The sequence below is a fragment of the Procambarus clarkii genome, chromosome 74 (assembly GCF_040958095.1).
Source record: "Procambarus clarkii isolate CNS0578487 chromosome 74, FALCON_Pclarkii_2.0, whole genome shotgun sequence".
Classification (NCBI taxonomy): domain Eukaryota; kingdom Metazoa; phylum Arthropoda; class Malacostraca; order Decapoda; family Cambaridae; genus Procambarus; species Procambarus clarkii.
In genome coordinates, this window is record NC_091223.1 from 8,652,011 (window position 1) to 8,671,070 (window position 19,060).

The window sequence follows — 19,060 nt, forward strand, 5'->3', positions numbered from 1 at the left end:
TCATCAAACATTGAGAGGAATCAGTCTATACCCTCCGGGAGATCATTTACGGATATCAGAAACAGGATAGGACCGAGTACAGAGCCTTATGGGACTTCACTGGTGACTTCACACCAATCTGAGGTCTCACCCCTCACTGTAACTCTCTGCTTCCTATTGCTTGGGTATTCCCTTATCCACAGGAGCACCTTACCTGTCACTCCTGCCTGTCTCTCCAGCTTATGCATCAGCCTCTTATGGGGTACTATGTCAAAGGCTTCCCGACAGTCCAAGAAAATGCAGTATGCCCAGCCTTCTGTTTCTTGCTTAATCTTTGTCACCTTCGTCACCAGACTCTGTTAAAGGTGTAAAACAAGATTTACCCTCCCTGAACCCATGTTGGCGATTTGTCACGAAGTCTTTTCTCTACAGATGTTTTACTATTTTTTTCTCACGATCTTCTCCATCACCTTGCATGGTATACAAGTCAAGGACACTGGCCTGTAGTTCAGTGCCTCTTGTCTGTTACCCTTTTTGTATATTGGGACCACATTAACCTTCTTCCATATATCTGGTAGGTCTCCCGTCTCCAGTGACCTACTATACACTATGGAGAGTGGGAAGCAGAGTGCCTCTGCACACTCTTTCAATACTCATGGTGAAATCCCATCTGGACCAAGAGCTTTTCTAACATCCAGACCCAGCAGGTGTTTCTTGACCTCATCTCTCGTAATTTCGAACCCTTCCAAGGCCATCAGGTTTACTGCCCCCTCTTCTTGTGCAGTGATCTCACCTTGTATAATTGTGAAGACCTTTTGGAAGCTCTTGTTGAGTTCTTCACACACCTTTTTGTCATTCTCTGTATACCTGTCCTCGACGGTTCTAAGTTTCATTACCTGTTCCTTCACTATTGTTTTCCTCCTGATGTGACTGTGGGGTAGCTTTGGTTCGGTCTTGGCTTTGTTTGCTATATCATTTTCATATTTTTTCTCTGCATCTCTTCTCACACTAACATACTCATTCATGGTTGTCTGGTATCTCTCTCTGCTTTCTGGTGTTCTGTTATTCGGGAGCTCCTCTACGCCCTTTTGTTCAGTACCTTTCCTTCCATACATGCCCTGTTAAACCATGGATTCTTCTTTTGCTTCTCGGATTTTTCCTTTTGGGCCGGGATAAATTTGTTTTCTGCCTCCTGACACTTTTGGGTGACATAGTAACATGAAGTCTTGTACAGACATAGCTCTAAGGTCTATGTTCCATGGTATATCCCTTAGGAAACTTCTCATCTCCTCAAAATTTCCCTTTCGGTATGCCAGCGTTTTGTTTCCCAGTTCTTTTCGGGGGGAGATAATTCCTAGCTCTTCCAGATACTCAAAGATCAATACACTGTAATCACACATTCCCAAGGCTGCTTCCTACCTAACTTCCCTCATATCCCACTCATTTAGGGTAAATATCAGATGAAGTGTGGCTGGTTCATCTTCTCCTCTCATTCTTGTTGGTCCCTTGATGTGTTGGCTTAGAAAGTTACTTGTTGCCACGTCCAGCAGCTTAGCTCTCCATTTATCTTGTCCTCCATGTGGGTCTCTGTTCTCCCAATCTATCTTCCCGTGGTTGAAGTCTCCTATGATTAGTAGTCCAGATCCATTCCTGCTAGCGACAGAAGCTGCTGACATCACCATGTTTAAGAAGGTGATGTCTATTATGTTAAAGGTGACCATATTGTTTCTATCATATTCCTGTCTGGGTCTTCTGTCATTTGGTGGTGGGTTATATATGACTACGACTAAAAAATTTTGTCCTCTAGTTGTTATGGTACCTGTTATGTAGTCATTGAAATCCTAACAGACCTGAATAACCATCTCCTCAAAGTCCCAGCCCTTTCTTACCAACAGAGCTACCCCACCACCGTCTCTTCCTTCTCTCTCTCTTTCTGCATAACATAATATTCCTGTGGGAACACTGCATTTGTTATGGTTTTCGTTAGCTTTGTTTCTGTGAGTGCTATTATGTCTGGGTTTTCCTCTAGTACCCATTCTCCAAGCTCATCTGCTTTGTTTGTAATTCCATCTACGTTAGTGTACATTGCCCTGAGGCTCACTTTCTTTTGTCCATTCTCAAATCGCCTCCTTGAAGAGTGTTCTGCTGGTGGGGGAAGCTGTTCCATGGGTGTGAGGATTTGTGAGGTGGGTAACAGGGTCTCAGATGATACTGGGGTGAGGGGCGTGGGGGGGGGGGGTCACATGAAGGGGGAGGGACAGGAAGGGTATGGGATGAAGGGGGAAGGAAAAGGGGGGAGGGGGGACATTGCGGGAGGAGGGGAGGGGTAGCAGGGTGGGAATGGGGTGTGGAGGGAAGGAGATTTGGCTTAGCATTTGAGTGGGGGCAGGGAGGGTTTGGGGTAGGGTTTTTCTATGCAGAGGAGGGTGGTGTGATTGCTCTCCCCTCTGGTGTTACTTGGTAGGTGGTTGTGTGTTCCCCCCCTCACCTGTGGGGATGTTGTGTTGGGAGCTGAGATCCTGGTTTTCCCCTCTCACCCTGTGCTTCTTCCTTGCTTCTGCAGCCATGGCTCTCTCCTCCCTCATCATGTCCCTCTGGAGGAGTACTTTTTTTTAACTCCCCCACCTGTTGCAGGTGGCTTTTCTTTGTTACAATCGTCTCCTTTGTGTTCTCCTTTGCAAATACTATCTTTAACACATGGTCTCGGTCTTTTTGTACCAGCCTAGCCTGAAAACCTTCTCAATTCTATGCTCAGCCCCTTCCATCTCTAGTGCCTTCAGTATTTCATTCACTGCTGCATTGTTCTTATCATTTCACTCTGTCCTGTTGGAGCCTTTCTGCTCTTTAATTCCCACAGCTACCACTAATCTTTTTCTTTCCAGCAGCTGGCTATTGGAGCGTGTCACTTCCTATGAGGTGGCTTCTTTCATGGCCACCTCCATCATTGTGGGCATTACTTCAGAGTTATTTTTTGTTTACCATTCCTGCAAATGTTGCTTTTATAGTGGCATTCTCTTCCAGTATACTATTTCCACTTTCTCCCTGGATGATTATCTGAGTCTCAGCATCAACACTGTTCTCTTTGAGGCCTCTAATCTCCTCTTTTGCTGCTGTCAGCTCTCTTTTCAGGTTGCTTATTTCATTCTTCATTTCCTGCATCATTCCCTGCATCTCACTCTTGATATCCTCCAAAAAACTGGGCGAACATTTCCTTCATTTCATCACCTTGACTTTTCCCTGTTCCCTTGCTTCCCCTGACCATCATGCTTGCCCCTGTTCCTGTTATGCTGTGATAGGATTTGTCAGGAGGAGGGCAAGCTGGGTGAGAAAGAGAGAAAGAGAGAGAGAGAGAGAGAGAGAGAGAGAGAGAGAGAGAGAGAGAGAGAGAGAGAGAGAGAGAGAGAGAGAGAGAGAGAGAGAGAGAGAGAGAGCAAGATAAAGGAAGAGAGAGATAGAGAGAGTGGGTGGGAGAGAGGAGTGAGAGAGAGGGGTGAGAGAGAGGGTTAGGAGAGTGGGGTGAGAGAGAGGGGTGAGTGTGGGGTGAGAGAGAGGGGTGAGAGAGGGGAGTGGAAAATAGTGGAATAGTGGGGTGAATAGTGATCGATAGTGAATAGAATAGTACAAACACGCTAACACACACTGACTTCGTGTGTTTGCGTGTGTGTGCTTTTGTAGGGGGGAGAGATGTGTGGGGAACTAGGGGGTGGGAGGGGGCTGAGATAGTCACTTCAGGTCAGGTTATGCCTGACCTGAAGGGGGGGGGGTAATGCCTCGGGAGAGTGTATGTGTGTGTGTATGTACTTGCATGCGTGCGGTTGCTGGTGGATGCCCAGTGAGCACACACTGGTGGGTGGGGGGTGAGGTATTGTCTTCAGATTACAGCGGGGGGATTAGCGGGTTATTTGGGTTCACAGTGAGCCCACAGTTGCTGTCCTTGTTACTTGACTACCAAATACGATTGTATTATTGAATGGAATGCCTTAGTGTCTATGATATGATATTATATAAACCTTTCACACTGTTGAAGACTTACAGAGAGACACGTACCAGCCAGCCCTTGCAAGCACTCTAGGTGAATAAACGGCGGGTCGTCGGAAATCCTGTGGTGGTCTTCAGGTCTCCACATGGGTCTCAGCTTGTGCGACTGATGCTGCCTCAAGGAATCGATCTTCACTAGCAATCTTCTATAATTTCACTAAGATAATTCACCACGAGATGTGATCAATGTGTTGCATTACAATGCCACTGTTCGATTTACACTGTCCCGATTCTCACTGCACAGTACAGCCGCTCACTTGATCTTATTGTTCCCTCGGTATACGCGGACCACTCACCCTACACTTATGCTCCCTATCAAGGCTGACCTAAGACCCGTGCATGTATATGTGTGTGTGCGTGTGTGTGTGTGTGTGTGTGTGTGTGTGTGTGTGTGTGTGCGTGTGTGTGCGTGTGCGTGTGCGTGTGTGTGTGTGTGTGTGTGTGTGTGTGTGTATTCACCTAGTTGTGCTTGCGGGGGTTGAGCTCTGCTCTTTCGGCCCGCCTCTCAACTGTCAATCAACTGTTTCTACGTTTCTACTACTACTACTATTTTTTTTCCTCCACATTACACCCCCTCATACACCCCAGGAAGCATCCCGTGACAGCAGACTAACTCCCAGGTACCTATTTACTGCTAGATAACAGGACATAGGGTGAAAGAAACTCTGCCCATCATTTCTCGCCGTCGCCCGGGATAGAACCCGAGACCACAGGATCACGTGTCCAACGTGCTGTTCGCTCGGCCACCGGCTGTGTGTGTGTGTGTGTGTGTGTGTGTGCGTGTGTGTGTGTGTGTGTGTGTGTGTGTGTGTGTGTGTGTGTGTGTGTGTGTGTGTGTGTGTGTGTGTCTAGTAGAAAGTTAAAAGGCAAGTGCATATTCTTATGACTTAGAAGGCGAATATACAAATCCTCTTCTTCCCCCGTCTTCAGAAAATGAACCATGTTCTCGCCCTCACCTCCTGCACTCGTGCGTCTCAGGCCTCCAGTACTGGCCACCATGCAGCTGGCCCCGGGGTACCTCAGACCGGTACATTGTGATAAAAATGAGATAAAACATTTGTTTCTACTTGGGTTGAGACAGTTCACTGGTTGGATGACTTGAATGAGATGATTCTTCAGCTTGAGAATACGGGATGATGTTGTATTTTAGTCTGAAGCAAATGAATACATAATGCACTTCATTGGGGTCAAAGGTGCGACGTTTTGTATTTACTTCCTCAGAAAGGATAAGGCATTACGATTGATTTTGTTTTAAATTGTCGAAAAAAATAACTATAAGCTGTTTCCTTTATAGAATATCTTCTCCTTGTCACCTCGTCCGTTAGTTTACTGTTTGTGGTGGTGGTGATTAGCCAATCTTTTCTGTGATTAGACAATCCGTTTTGTGGTGGTGATTAGACAATCGTTCCTGTGATTAGATAATCGGTTTTGTAGTGGCGATTAGACAATCGTTTCTGTGGTTAAACAATCCATTTTGTGGTGGTGATTAGACAATCGTTTCTGTGATTAGATAATCCGGTTTGTCGTGGTCATTAGACAATCGTTTATGTGATTAGACAATCGGTTTTGTAGTGGCGATTAGACAATCGTTTCTGTGGTTAGACAATCCGTTTTGTGGTGGTGATTAGACAATCGTTTCTCTGATTAGATAATCCGTTTTGTCGTGGTCATTAAACAATCGTTTATGTGATTATACAATCCGTTTTGTGGTGGTGATTAGACAATCGTTTCTGTGGTTAGACAATCTGTTTTGTGGTAGTTAGACAACCTGCATTGGCAGTAAGTCTCATGAATGAGTCTGGTCTCGCCTGAGCCTTATCTTGAGGTTATCTTGAGGTGATTTCGGGGCTTTAGTGTCCCCGCGGCCCTGTCCTCGACCAGGCCTCCACCCCCAGGAAGCAGCCCGTGACAGTTGACTAACACCCAGGTACCTATTTTACCGCTAGGTAACAGGGGCATAGGGCGAAAGAAACTCTGCCCATTGTTTCTCGCCGGCGTCCGGGATCGAACCCGAGACCACAGGATCGCAAGTCCGCTCGGCCGACCGGCCCCCGCACGTGTGAGGGCCTCGTAGCCTGGTGGATAGCGCGCAGGACTCGTAATTCTGTGGCGCGGGTTCGATTCCCGCACGAGGCAGAAACAAATGGGCAAAGTTTCTTTCACCCTGAATACCCCTGTTACCTAGCAGTAAATAGGTACCTGGGTGTTAGTCAGCTGTCACGGGCTGCTTTCTGGGGGTGGAGGCAATGTCGAGGACCGGGTCGCGGGGACACTAAAACCCCGAAATCATCTCAAGATAACCTCAAGATCTCAAGATAACCTCTGGACTCACCCTGGCTGCCTCCTGTCGAAGCATTGGTTCAGAGCACACCTGTTATACTAAAAAGCTTATGACACACTACACACTTGTGACACCGACACACCTGCCAACTAGCACACCTGCCCCTCCCTCCCCTCCCCCAAGCCACCCACTAACGCACGTGTGCTCTCCCTCAGGTGCTCCACACGCAGGAGACAGATGACTGGACGCTGCAGGTGCAATATTCCCAGCCTCGAGACTCAGGCACTTACAAGTGTCAGGTCAACTCTGACCCCAAAATCGTCCGAAACGTCTTCCTGACTGTCACAGGTGAGTGTGGTTGTGTGTCTGGTATCACTGTACCTGAGGAAGGGGGGGGGGGGTGTCAGTATACTTCAGAGTAAAGTATATCTTAATATATCTTATATTAAGCGTATCTTCAGTGTCGTTGATCAGTTTACCTCACTGATGGTATACCACGAGGTCGGGGTCAGCAAGCAACAGGAGTTATGTAGCGTTTGGGCACCTCGGTGTTAGATATCTGTGTGTTTCATTATCTGGGTCAGTGTGTCTCATTATCTGGGTCAGTGTGTCTCATTATCAGGGTCAGAGTGTTTTATTAAATGGGTCAGTCTCATTAACAGGGTCAGTGTCTCATTATCAGGGTCAGTGTGTCTCATTATCAGGGTCAGCGTGTCTCATTATCTGGGTCAGTGTGTCTCATTATCAGGGTCAGTGTTTCATTATCAGGGATAGAGTGTCTCATTATCAGGGGACAGCATGTCTCATTATCTGGGTCTGTGTGTCTCATTATCAGGGTCAGTTTGTCTCATTATTAGGGTCAGTGTGTCTCATTATTACGGTCAGAGTGTCTCATTATATGGGTCAGTGTATCACTATCAGGGTGAGTGTGTCTCATTATCAGGGTCAGTTTGTCTCATTATTAGGGTCAGTGTGTCTCATTATCAGGGATAGAGTGTCTCATTATCAGGGGACAGCATGTCTCATTATCTGGGTCTGTGTGTCTCATTATCAGGGTCAGAGTGTCTCATTATCAGGGTCAGAGTGTCTCATTATCAGGGTCAGTGTGTCTCATTATCAGGGTCAGAGTGTCTCATTATCAGGGTCAGTGTGTCTCATTATCAGGGTCAGAGTGTCTCATTATCAGGGTCAGAGTGTCTCATTATCAGGGTCAGTGTGTCTCATTATCAGGGTCAGTGTGTCTCATTATCAGGGTCAGAGTGTCTCATTATCATTGTCAGTGTGTCTCATTATCAGGGTCAGTGTGTCTCATTATCAGGGTCAGAGTGTCTCATTATCAGGGTCAGTGTGTCTCATTATCAGGGTCAGTGTGTCACAGTGGCAGGAGTAAGACTACGTCTATTGGTTTTGGACACTGGGTGTGCGCTTGATATTAGTGTGCGAAATGTCGCCAGTCCTAACCCCCCCACCCCTTCTCCCCCTTTTCCACCTCCCCCCCCAGCTCCCCTTCTCCCCCCCCCCAGCCCGAATACTACACTGTCAACAATCAGTGTAACAGTGTGTCTGAGGTGAGTGTAGTGAAGAATTGAAAAGTGAGGCAAAGGAACAGAAGAATTAAAAACCTAGAACATGAAATAAGTTGTTAAGAACCAAGTACTTGAGTAATGTACGTTCTCTCCAATCATTCCTTCCCCCTCACCCCCGCCCCATCCCTAATCCTTCTCCTGACCCCCTTCTCAGTCCTGTATAGTAGTATTGGCTTGGCGCTTTCCCTACGGGCTCACCATAGCCCGTGCTACATGGACATTTCGTTATGAGTAGATAAATCGAAAACAACAACAACGGCGCTTTCCCTTGATAGTTTCCTTCCCTTCTCTCCAATCTCTCATATCCCACTGTATGTCCTCATGACCATTTGAAGTGATATATCCTCAAACTGCATTTTTAGCAGAATAACTGGCTTGCCTCGTCGAGGTATGCAGCACCGTCACTCCTGCAATAACTAGTCTCCGTGGAACAGCTTTTAGTGTCCAAGCACCGTAGGCAGCGGTGTGACGCTTCATTAATTGCTGCAACACAAAGAAGCACGAAGAAAAAGTGGGGAAGTGTTTTGTGTGGTAAATTTGGACTTCTCTAGAAGGTCTATAATTACCGACTTGAATATAGCGTCAAGAGTCGCTTCTGGCGTACAGACCCAACACCTCCCGTCACTTCCTGTTCTATTTAGCGGGAGATGCGGGCCGCACAATGCTCCACGTAGCCTAATACGCGGTTCACACCATTCTCCCTGCAGCGTAAGATGCAGGCCGCGTCATGTTCCCTTTAGCGTAAGATGCCAACTGCTCCATGCTCAATTTACCGTCAAGTGCAGGCCGCACACTTCCTCCTTTACCTTAAGATACAAGCCACATCCTGCACCGTTTCCTGCGGCGGTCCAATTCGCTGTTGACGACACCACAAGTGTGGCTCAAGTCCTGCCGTAACTCCTCACAAGTGTGTCGTCAGTTTCTCCTCCCCGGCCACCGGCCTCTTTCCTCCGTGTCCATTTGTGCTGTGCGGCCACGATTTACGCGGAGCTGATCTCACGTCCAGGATTGACTGGCCAAGTTCCCATAGCTTCCTGCCCCTTCACTCGCCGATAATGGCGAGGACCTTCAACGCGAGACGTCTTCGAGTTGAAACTTTTGTTTGCAGGAGGATCCCGCGATGGTACGTTTTAACGCAAGACAGTTCTCGGACTGAGTCGTTGCAACCAGAGACGTTCTCGGGCTTATACGTTCATACAGGAGAGGTTCCAGGGCTGACATGTTTATACAATGAGAGGTTCCAGGGCTGGCATGTTTATACAATGAGAGTTTCCAGGGCTGGCATGTTTATACAATGAGAGGTTCGAGGGCTGGCATGTTTATACAATGAGAGTTTCCAGGGCTGGCATGTTTTTACAATGAGAGGTTCCAGGGCTGGCATGTTTATACAATGAGAGGTTCCAGGGCAGACATGTTTCTACAATGAGAGGTTCCAGGGCTGACATGTTTATACAATGAGAGGTTCCAGGGCAGTCATGTTTATACAATGAGAGGTTCCAGGGCTGACATGTTTATACAATGAGAGGTTCCAGGGCTGGCATGTTTATACAATGAGAGTTTCCAGGGCTGGCATGTTTTTACAATGAGAGGTTCCAGGGCTGGCATGTTTATACAATGAGAGGTTCCAGGGCAGACATGTTTATACAATGAGATGTTCCAGGGCTGATATGTTTATACAGTGAGATGCTCCAGGACTGATATGTTTGCAAGCAAGAGGTTGCAATGCACACGATGTCTTTCTGACGATGTAGCATGTTCCCTGACTTGTTCATATATGAACTAGGGAAGCTGCAGACAGCTCATATATACGTGCAACACAACTCGTTAATGTAGGATGAACACTGTTATGAGCCCCAATTGAATGTTATGGGGGAGTGAACCTACAGCATCGCTGGAAAACATAGCCTTGCCAATAATCAATAGAGGTCAAAGGGAGTTCAAGGCTAGTAAAAAACATTTCAGTTAACTGGGAATAAAACATGTCAGCATAACACCATAAGAAACTCCAATTTCTATAATTCACATTCTATTACTTAATCCAGTTTCTTAAGCTTTGCATGATCATCAATAGGCCTCAAAACGGCATACACTCAGCACTAGCTGACACCAGGCTCTATCCTGGAGCAGTGGGGCACTAGCGCCTATTATGCTGCTAATACCAATACAGGATGGTGGTGTCACGATCATTAACAAATGAGGTTGAGGAATCAATATCAACATAGCACAATGGCGTCACTTGAGATCCTCAGGAGGGAGCCGGTCGGCCGAGCGGACAGCACACTGGACTTGTGATCCTGTGGTCCTGGGTTCGATCCCAGGCGCCGGCGAGAAACAATGGGCAAAAGTTTCTTTCACCCTATGCCCCTGTTACCTAGCAGTAAAAATAGGTACCTGGGTGTTAGTCAGCTGTCACAGGCTGCTTCCTTTGGGTGGAGGCCTGGTCGAGGACCGGGCCGCGGGGACACTAAAAAAGCCCCGAAATCATCTCAAGATAACCTCAAGATAACCCACCTCAATAATACATATAAAAACACCTACCATCTGGTGTAAAATGATGATACAACGGTAGAAATGATCCATGGTATACACTACTGCATCATACTAAATATCCTAGCAGTCAATTAACACAAATAAGGCCACTAAATCTGAACCGGGACGACAGCACATCCACGTGACTAGGAAGATCAAAGAGTAGTGACCGCCAAGGAGGCAAGCAGGCCGAGAGCGACAATGCTTCCAAATCCACAAGCCACCTGACACTCTTCTTCCGGATATCACAAGCTCATGTACAGACATTTCTCAATCAAGAACATCTAATTCATACAATAACTAAACAAGGATTATAACACACAACCTTACACAATAATACATGTCAGTAATTCAATATATAAAAGATTATATCATGATATATAATTATGTCAACAAGGAATTCATATTAGCAAGACATGGTAACACTGGCTGGATTCGGTACACAAGGGGAGGAGAGGGAAGGGGGCGTTTAGCCCTTGCACTGCTCACCTATTTTCGGCAAAAACGTCTTGGTGCAATTGTCAAGGACATATTTTTGTTATTTTTACAAATGTTCAGATAAATTTAATGTCAAAATGTTTCCAAAGTCAACTATTTCCATTTCAAAACACAAATAGTAATGAAAACATTAAAAAACATTAAAATATGGCTAAATTAAAAAAACAAAAAGCACAACTCTCTGAGCGCCTAAAGGCGCTTTGCGCAGTGCAGTGGTTAGGGAGGATTTCAAGACGTTACCGGTCAGCCGTCATACACAGTATACTTGAAAACAATATAAAGGATCATATACCAAAATAAGTAACAAAACCTTATCTCTTATCTTATCTTATCTCTTATCTAACAATACCAGAATATAAATTGCTGTCATGACAAAAGGACAATGCAATGAACAATAATGATATGAATATTACACAGTATACATGCTGTAATACACCTGAGACCTAAATGTATACATTCCACATCATAATACCCATTGTATGTCCTATACAGCAATATGTAGCATTCCATGATATAAGCACATAATGGTGTTTTCCAAGCTACATGACATTAGGCTCCTGCTATTCACTACACTTTCAATATATCCACAAATACATGGCATACAACTTTGATATTGATATATAATATACATAGGAATATTAGACATACATTAGCAATACACAATTTATACCAGAATATTGTCGAAAGAAGAATAGATAAATAATATAATATTTGTGATACTAGGCTAATCAGCCAAGATTAGCTATAATCTTGATGATGATTAGCTATAATCTTGAGTAGTTTGATGTGTTCAAACTATACAGTTTGAGCACATTATACACCAGCCACAGTATGATCATACTGGTGTATGTGTGGTCCTAACAGACACCAACTAAGTTATATCTCATAAAATACTTGTTCGTTGCTTGGGACAATCCAGGCAGTGTTGACACACCGGACTCCAGACCTTCAGCGACGTCTCTGTGACGTCAGGGAGGATAGTAATGATCCTCTCTGACGTCACTGTGACATCAGAGAGGTTCATAATGATCCAGAGAGACCCGAGAGGCCAGCCACTCACTCCAGTCTTCAGTAATGATGGCGCCTCAAAGGGATTTTTTGAATTATATTTTTATTATAATTCTATTACATTTAAATTTTCAGATTAACTTTGTATTGAAATACAAAGGTAATTTAATTTTGTTTAAAATACAGTTGATAAAATAATTAAGGCGGTTTAAGATAGTATAGTTGAAATTGGAAAGAATATATGAAACAAGTAAAAATATGGAAAAGGAAAATGGGGGGGGGGGGGAAAGGAGAGAGCGCACTGGGTACTCAGACACTGGAAGATGACCTGGAGATGCTGCAAAGTTGGTTCTAGACATGGTTACTAGAGTTCGACGCAAGCAAGAGTAAGGTGATTGAAGTGGGAACACGTACCAGGTGACCTGAAGCGTGGTATACCAAACAAAGGAAAACTACTTCCTTGAAGCCCAACCAATTGGGCTGGGCGGTAGAGCAAGTCTCGCTTCATGCAGGTCTGCGTTCAATCCCACGACTGTCAAAGTGTTTGGACACCATCCTCCACCCCCCGTCCCATCCCAAGTCTTTATCCTGATCCCTTCTAGTGCTATACTGTGCTATATAAGTGAAGTGCTATATAATCGTAATGGCTTGACCCTTTCTCCTGATAGTTCCTTTCCCTACCTCCCAGAAGCGTCTGGAGGAGAAAACTTAGCACAAAGCCTATCTCCGGAGGCTCATATAAACGGAATAACATCAGCGGCATAATCTACACTTGCAAAAGTCAGAACATCATTTAGGAAAGTAAACAGGGAGACATTTAGATCACAGTACACCACATTAAGCCAGGCTGGTCATAATGGTATGCCATTATGCCATTATCCTGGAGGCCTTATCTAAAAATACACAGAAAAATGTGAAAAAGTTCAGTGTGATTGCAACGAGGTTCATAATGGAATAGCGAGGAATGGAGTATGAACATGATAGCGACGGGATGGATGAACATGGAGGAGACATGATACAGACTAATACTTAGGCAACATGACAATATGGAAAGAGTGATGTTCGGAATGAAAACAATTAAAAATGACGGTATGGATTAAAACTTGATAAACAGATCAGTCTTAGAAGTGTTAGAAAGGAAAAAACCAGACCAAAAATTATCTGAACTACAAGGAAAGAGCAACTAGAGGTGATTGTAGACAAATTTAGTCGTGATGCCCTACATGATCTCAATAATTGTGGGGATCCTCTACATGCTCTCAGTGGTGGAGGGTATATATATGAAGTATATACAGGGTATATATGAAGCTCGTGTTCTCTCTGGTAAGGTGAAGGACCGATGAAAATTAATTCTGATCTCTTGCCGTGACTTGTGTCATTGGGATTTATTGGGGAAACATTCCCGACTTTCAATCTATCTTTAACGATCTGTCGTGGTCTAGAGGTAGAGTACTGGTTTTGTCAAGGTGAACAAACACCTGGCCTTCCAAGGTTCGAGCCCTTCACAGGGGAGTGAGAGAGAAGAAATGAAACAGGAATTTCCTTAAGTATTTTCGTATTTAATAATACATCTTCAGAAGGATAAATTTACAAGTCAGTAGATTGGATATATATTGGTAGGAAAGAAGTGAAGTGAGGTACATAGAACATAGGAATCAATGGATACAAAATGGATATAAATAGGAGCTGCATCTTATGGGCCAATAAGCCAGCTGAAGTTACCTTCTTTCTTATGTTCTAATGTCTATAATGAGATGGTGAGATAGCGGATATTAACAAGGTATTAGTGAGACAAATGTTTAACAATGATCATACTCAAATCATCCCTTAACTGATCAATCAAAAATGGATCTAAATTATACAAATTACTGCTAAAGTTCAGATTACATGATTTTGTAATCTGTATTAATTCAGATTAAATTATGTTCCTATTGAAAGTACGTCTACAATTCGTTATTGGAGAAGCAATCTCCCAATCAATTTGGTGAGAATTTTCTGACAAATTAACAAACAAAGCATTAGACAATTGCCCGTGTCTTACAGAGTATTTAAGTTGCGAAATTCGAAATTTCAATTCTTTAGATGTTTGCCCAACATAGAACCTATTAGAGTTTTTACAAGGTATTATATATGTGACACAATTATCACTACGAGGACTGTTTCTAACTAATAGTTTTCCAACACCATTTTCGCAATTAATTAATACATGTATATCAAAATGTTTCAAGGCCTTAACAATATTTTCAAACTTAGAAAAACATGGTAAACATAACACATTCTTTGGACGATTTTTCTCACTGCATATATTATTATAATATGTAAGACGTGCTTTGCTACGGCAAACTTTAAAAAAAACTCAGTGGATAACAAAGCCTGAGACCAATAGAATCAATATTCTTAAACTCTTCATCTAAGAACTCTGGACTAACAACCCGAAGAGATTTTAGATACATAGAGGAAAAAAATTATTGTTTCACATTGTATTTATGCCCTGAGATATAATAAAGATAACAAAAAAATTTCGTAGGCCAGGAGGCCTGGTCGACGACCGGGCCGCGGGGACACTAAGCCCCGGAAGCACCTCAAGGTAACCTCAAGGTAGGCTATCTGTAAATAATTCTGTTCAATAGCAGCTTGAAGAAGCTGTTAAGTGTCCATGAAGGTCTTCTTAATCAATTTAGTATCTCATCACCTTCATTACAATATCTCTATAAGAGTGTCAAAGCTCATAAACCTAACTATCCCATCAGTTCTGTGGGATACATTTCATACAAGCTTTCTAAATGGTTTACCAAAATCTTGTCCCCATTGTTAGAAACTATTTCCTATTCTCATTTGACCAATTCTATTGAATTTGTTTAGGGATGGGATGGGCATTAGTTTAGGGATGGGATGAACGTTCGGTGATTGAACGCCGACCTGCATGACGTGACACCGTCGCTCTACCTTGAAAAGTTGAACATCTTTATGATCTTTTAAATGTTTTTTGTTCCTTCCGATCGTCTCACGTTTTTGATAAATTGATCTGAGGGAGTGGTACCACACTGTGTAACTTGTACCACACTGTGTAACTTGTACCACACTGTGTAACCTGTACCACACTGTGTAACTTGTACCACACTGTGTAACTTGTACCACACTGTGTAACTTGTACCACACTGTGTAACCTGTACCACACTGTGTAACTTGTACCACACTGTGTAACTTGTACCACACTGTGTAACTTGTACCACACAGTGTAACTTGTACCACACTGTGTAACTTGTACCACACTGTGTGACTTGTACCACACTGTGTAACTTGTACCACACTGTGTAACCTGTACCACACAGTGTAACTTGTACCACACTGTGCAATTTGTACCACAGTGTGTAACTTGTACCACACTGTGTAACTTGTACCACACAATGTAACTTGTACCACACTGTGTAACTTGTACCACACTGTGTAACTTGTACCACACTGTGTAACTTGTACCACACTGTGTAAATTGTATCGGTGAATACATGTATACTGATGCATTATGTATACTGCTGGAATGTTTATGGTACAGCTTTTAATTATCTTATGTTCTATTAGTTCGTTAAAAGCAGTCATGTAAATGTTGACTTAGTGACTATGTGATCGAGAATAGTGAAGATGATCTCTCTCTCTCTCTCTCTCTCTCTCTCTCTCTCTCTCTCTCTCTCTCTCTCTCTCCCTCACCCTTCTCCGTCTCCAAGACACCAGGCCAATGCGTCAATGTCAACACTGTCACATGCACTCGATATTGCGTCTTGCGTCATGAGGAGGGAGTCATAACTCGTGGAGCCTGGGTTCGGTCCACGGCCTCACTTCGCGGGCAAATTTATTAACTTCTCTCACACAATTTGTAAGTATATTTGTTGTCGTGGTGGCGTTAATGGGTTAGTTTATGTGTGCCTGGAGGAACTAGTTGTGGCCAGCCCTGGTCGCTATGTGGCCAGTGTTGGGTACTAGTTGTGGCCAGCCCTGGTCGCTATGTGGCCAGTGTTGGGTACTAGGTGTGGCCAGCCCTGGTCGCTATGTGGCCAGTGTTGGGTACTAGTTGTGGCCAGCCCTGGTCGCTATGTGGCCAGTGTTGGGTACTAGTTGTGACCAGTGTTGTGTACTAGTTGTGGCCAGCCCTGGTCTCGCTATGTGGCCAGTGTTGGGTACTAGTTGTGGCCAGCCCTGGTCGCTATGTGGCCAGTGTTGGGTACTAGGTGTGGCCAGCCCTGGTCGCTATGTGGCCAGTGTTGGGTACTAGTTGTGGCCAGTGTTGGGTACTAGGTGTGGCCAGCCCTGGTCTCGCTATGTGGCCAGTGTTGGGTACTAGGTGTGGCCAGCCCTGGTCTCTATGTGGCCAGTGTTGGGTACTAGGTGTGGCCAGCCCTGGTCGCTATGTGGCCAGTGTTGGGTACTAGGTGTGGCCAGCCCTGGTCGCTATGTGGCCAGTGTTGGGTACTAGGTGTGGCCAGCCCTGGTCGCTATGTGGCCAGTGTTGGGTACTAGTTGTGGCCAGCCCTGGTCTCTATGTGGCCAGTGTTGGGTACTAGTTGTGACCAGTGTTGTGTACTAGTTGTGGCCAGCCCTGGTCTCGCTATGTGGCCAGTGTTGGGTACTAGTTGTGGCCAGCCCTGGTCTCTATGTGTCCAGTGTTGGGTACTAGTTGTGGCCAGCCCTGGTCTCTATGTGGCCAGTGTTGGGTACTAGTTGTGGCCAGCCCTGGTCTCTATGTGTCCAGTGTTGGGTACTAGTTGTGGCCAGCCCTGGTCTCTATGTGGCCAGTGTTGGGTACTAGGTGTGGCCAGCTCTGGTCTCTATGTGGCCAGTGTTGGGTACTAGGTGTGGCCAGCCCTGGTCTCTATGTGTCCAGTGTTGGGTACTAGTTGTGGCCAGCCCTGGTCTCTATGTGGCCAGTGTTGGGTACTAGTTGTGGCCAGTGTTGGGTACTAGGTGTGGCCAGCCCTGGTCTCTATGTGGCCAGTGTTGGGTTCTAGTTGTGGCCAGTGTTGGGTACTAGGTGTGGCCAGCCCTGGTCTCTATGTGTCCAGTGTTGGGTACTAGTTGTGGCCAGTGTTGGGTACTAGTTGTGGCCAGTGTTGGGTACTAGTTGTGGCCAGTGTTGGGTACTAGTTGTGGCCAGTGTTGGGTACTAGTTGTGGCCAGTGTTGGGTACTAGGTGTGGCCAGCCCTGGTCTCTATGTGGCCAGTGTTGGGTACTAGTTGTGACCAGTGCTGTGTACTAGTTGTGGCCAGCCCTGGTCTCTATGTGGCCAGTGTTGGGTACTAGTTGTGGCCAGTGTTGGGTACTAGGTGTGGCCAGCCCTGGTCTCTATGGGGCCAGTGTTGGGTACTAGGTGTGGCCAGTGTTGGGTACTAGTTGTGGCCAGTGTTGGGTACTAGGTGTGGCCAGCTCTGGTCTCTATGGGGCCAGTGTTGGGTACTAGGTGTGGCCAGCCCTGGTCTCTATGTGGCCAGTGTTGGGTACTAGGTGTAGCCAGCCCTGGTCTCTATGTGGCCAGTGTTGGGTACTAGGTGTAGCCAGCCCTGGTCTCTATGTGGCCAGTGTTGGGTACTTTCAAAATTAACAGGTCAGTAAGATTTATCGTAAAGTGGAAGTTATCCATCCTAATAAAACCTTTTAATATGATTATTAATATATATATATTTTTATTACTAGTGTTAGTGAGTGAGGAGGTGGAGAATGAGTTGAACGTCAGGGGAGCAGGAATTATGAGGAGGAAGTACAAAGCCAGTACATCTTTTTGCAATTGAAAAATGTGAGGGTTTTGAGGTCAGACTAAGATATTGGATATGAGGTCACAGTGAAGGAACAGTGTCGAACCACTTGGACGTTTGGGGATTGAGCGAAGACCTTGTTAAAAAGCGATGCTTTTGATGTACTCATTTGGACATGAACCCATTTGGGCATGAACCCACTTGGACATGAACCCATTTGGGCATGATCCCATTTGGACATGAACCCATTTGAACATGAACCTATTTGGACATGAACCAATTTGGGCATGAACCCATTTGGACATGAACCCATTTGGGCATGATCCCATTTGGACATGAACCCATTTGGACATGAACCTATTTGGACATGAACCAATTTGGGCATGAACCCATTTGGACATGAACCCATTTGGACTTGAACCCATTTGGACATGAACCAATTTGGGCATGAACCCATTTGGGCATGAACCCATTTGGGCATGAAGCCATTTGGGCGTGAACCCATTTGGACATGAAGCGACCAATAACGGGAGAATGCATCTCCACATATGTGACAACTTACGAGTAGCGCTGTACACCCATTTGAACAAGGATTCACAAACCACTTACGAGTTCACTTTAGAGTTCGGCGCCTCTTACGACGATCATAGCGGCCTAGTGAGCCTTCACTACCCATGGTATTGACCCGGAGATCGTCCTCGTGTAGTGTTGTTATTATTCATCCCTGATGATGAATGTCACGGGATGAAGCATTCAGTGAATGGACGAGTGATGTGATATATTAAAACTTTGTGACGTCAATAAGCTTCTTTTCCTGTATTACTTCCTTGTATTATTATAGTTTATTAGCATTAATATAATATCAAATATTAAAATATGTATTAGTAACTTGAAGGGATATACCCGGTAGTGCCCGGGATAGTTAGTTTCTATCCCCCACCGGCAGCCGGTCGGCCGAGCGGACAGCACACTGGACTTGTGATCCTGTGGTCCTGGGTTCGTTCCCAGACGCCGGCGAGAAACAATGGGCAGAGTTTCTTTCACCCTATGCCCCTGTTACCTAGCAGTAAAATAGGTACCTGGGGTGTTAGTCAGATGTCACGGGCTGCTTCCTGTGGGTGGAGGCCTGGTCGAGGACCGGGCCTCGGGGACACTAAAGCCCCGAAATCATCTCAAGATAACCTCAAGATAACCACCCCTCATTCCTAACCCTCTCTGCCGTATTCCTAATATTTAGAAACACAGACGGCTTTACTCATGTGTTTTATGCTACTACGACCAAAGTATGAAAAGCAGAAACTATATAAATTACCATCAGTGAATAATGTGGAATATTACTATAAGAAGAAATAATTGTGGCCAATAACTGCCAATTATTGTGGCAGTCAGTATGTCACAA

At 45.0% G+C, this 19,060-nt stretch overlaps 1 protein-coding gene across 1 annotated transcript in view; it reads left to right on the plus strand.

Moving 5' to 3' along the window:
* Positions 1-19,060, plus strand: part of LOC123767432 (peroxidasin homolog) — an 820,244-nt gene that overhangs the window by 662,970 nt on the left and 138,214 nt on the right. Inside the window, exon 4 of the mRNA XM_069313105.1 lies at positions 6,514-6,646. Coding sequence (XP_069169206.1) covers positions 6,514-6,646 — 133 coding nt within the window. The remainder of the gene's footprint in view (positions 1-6,513; positions 6,647-19,060) is intronic.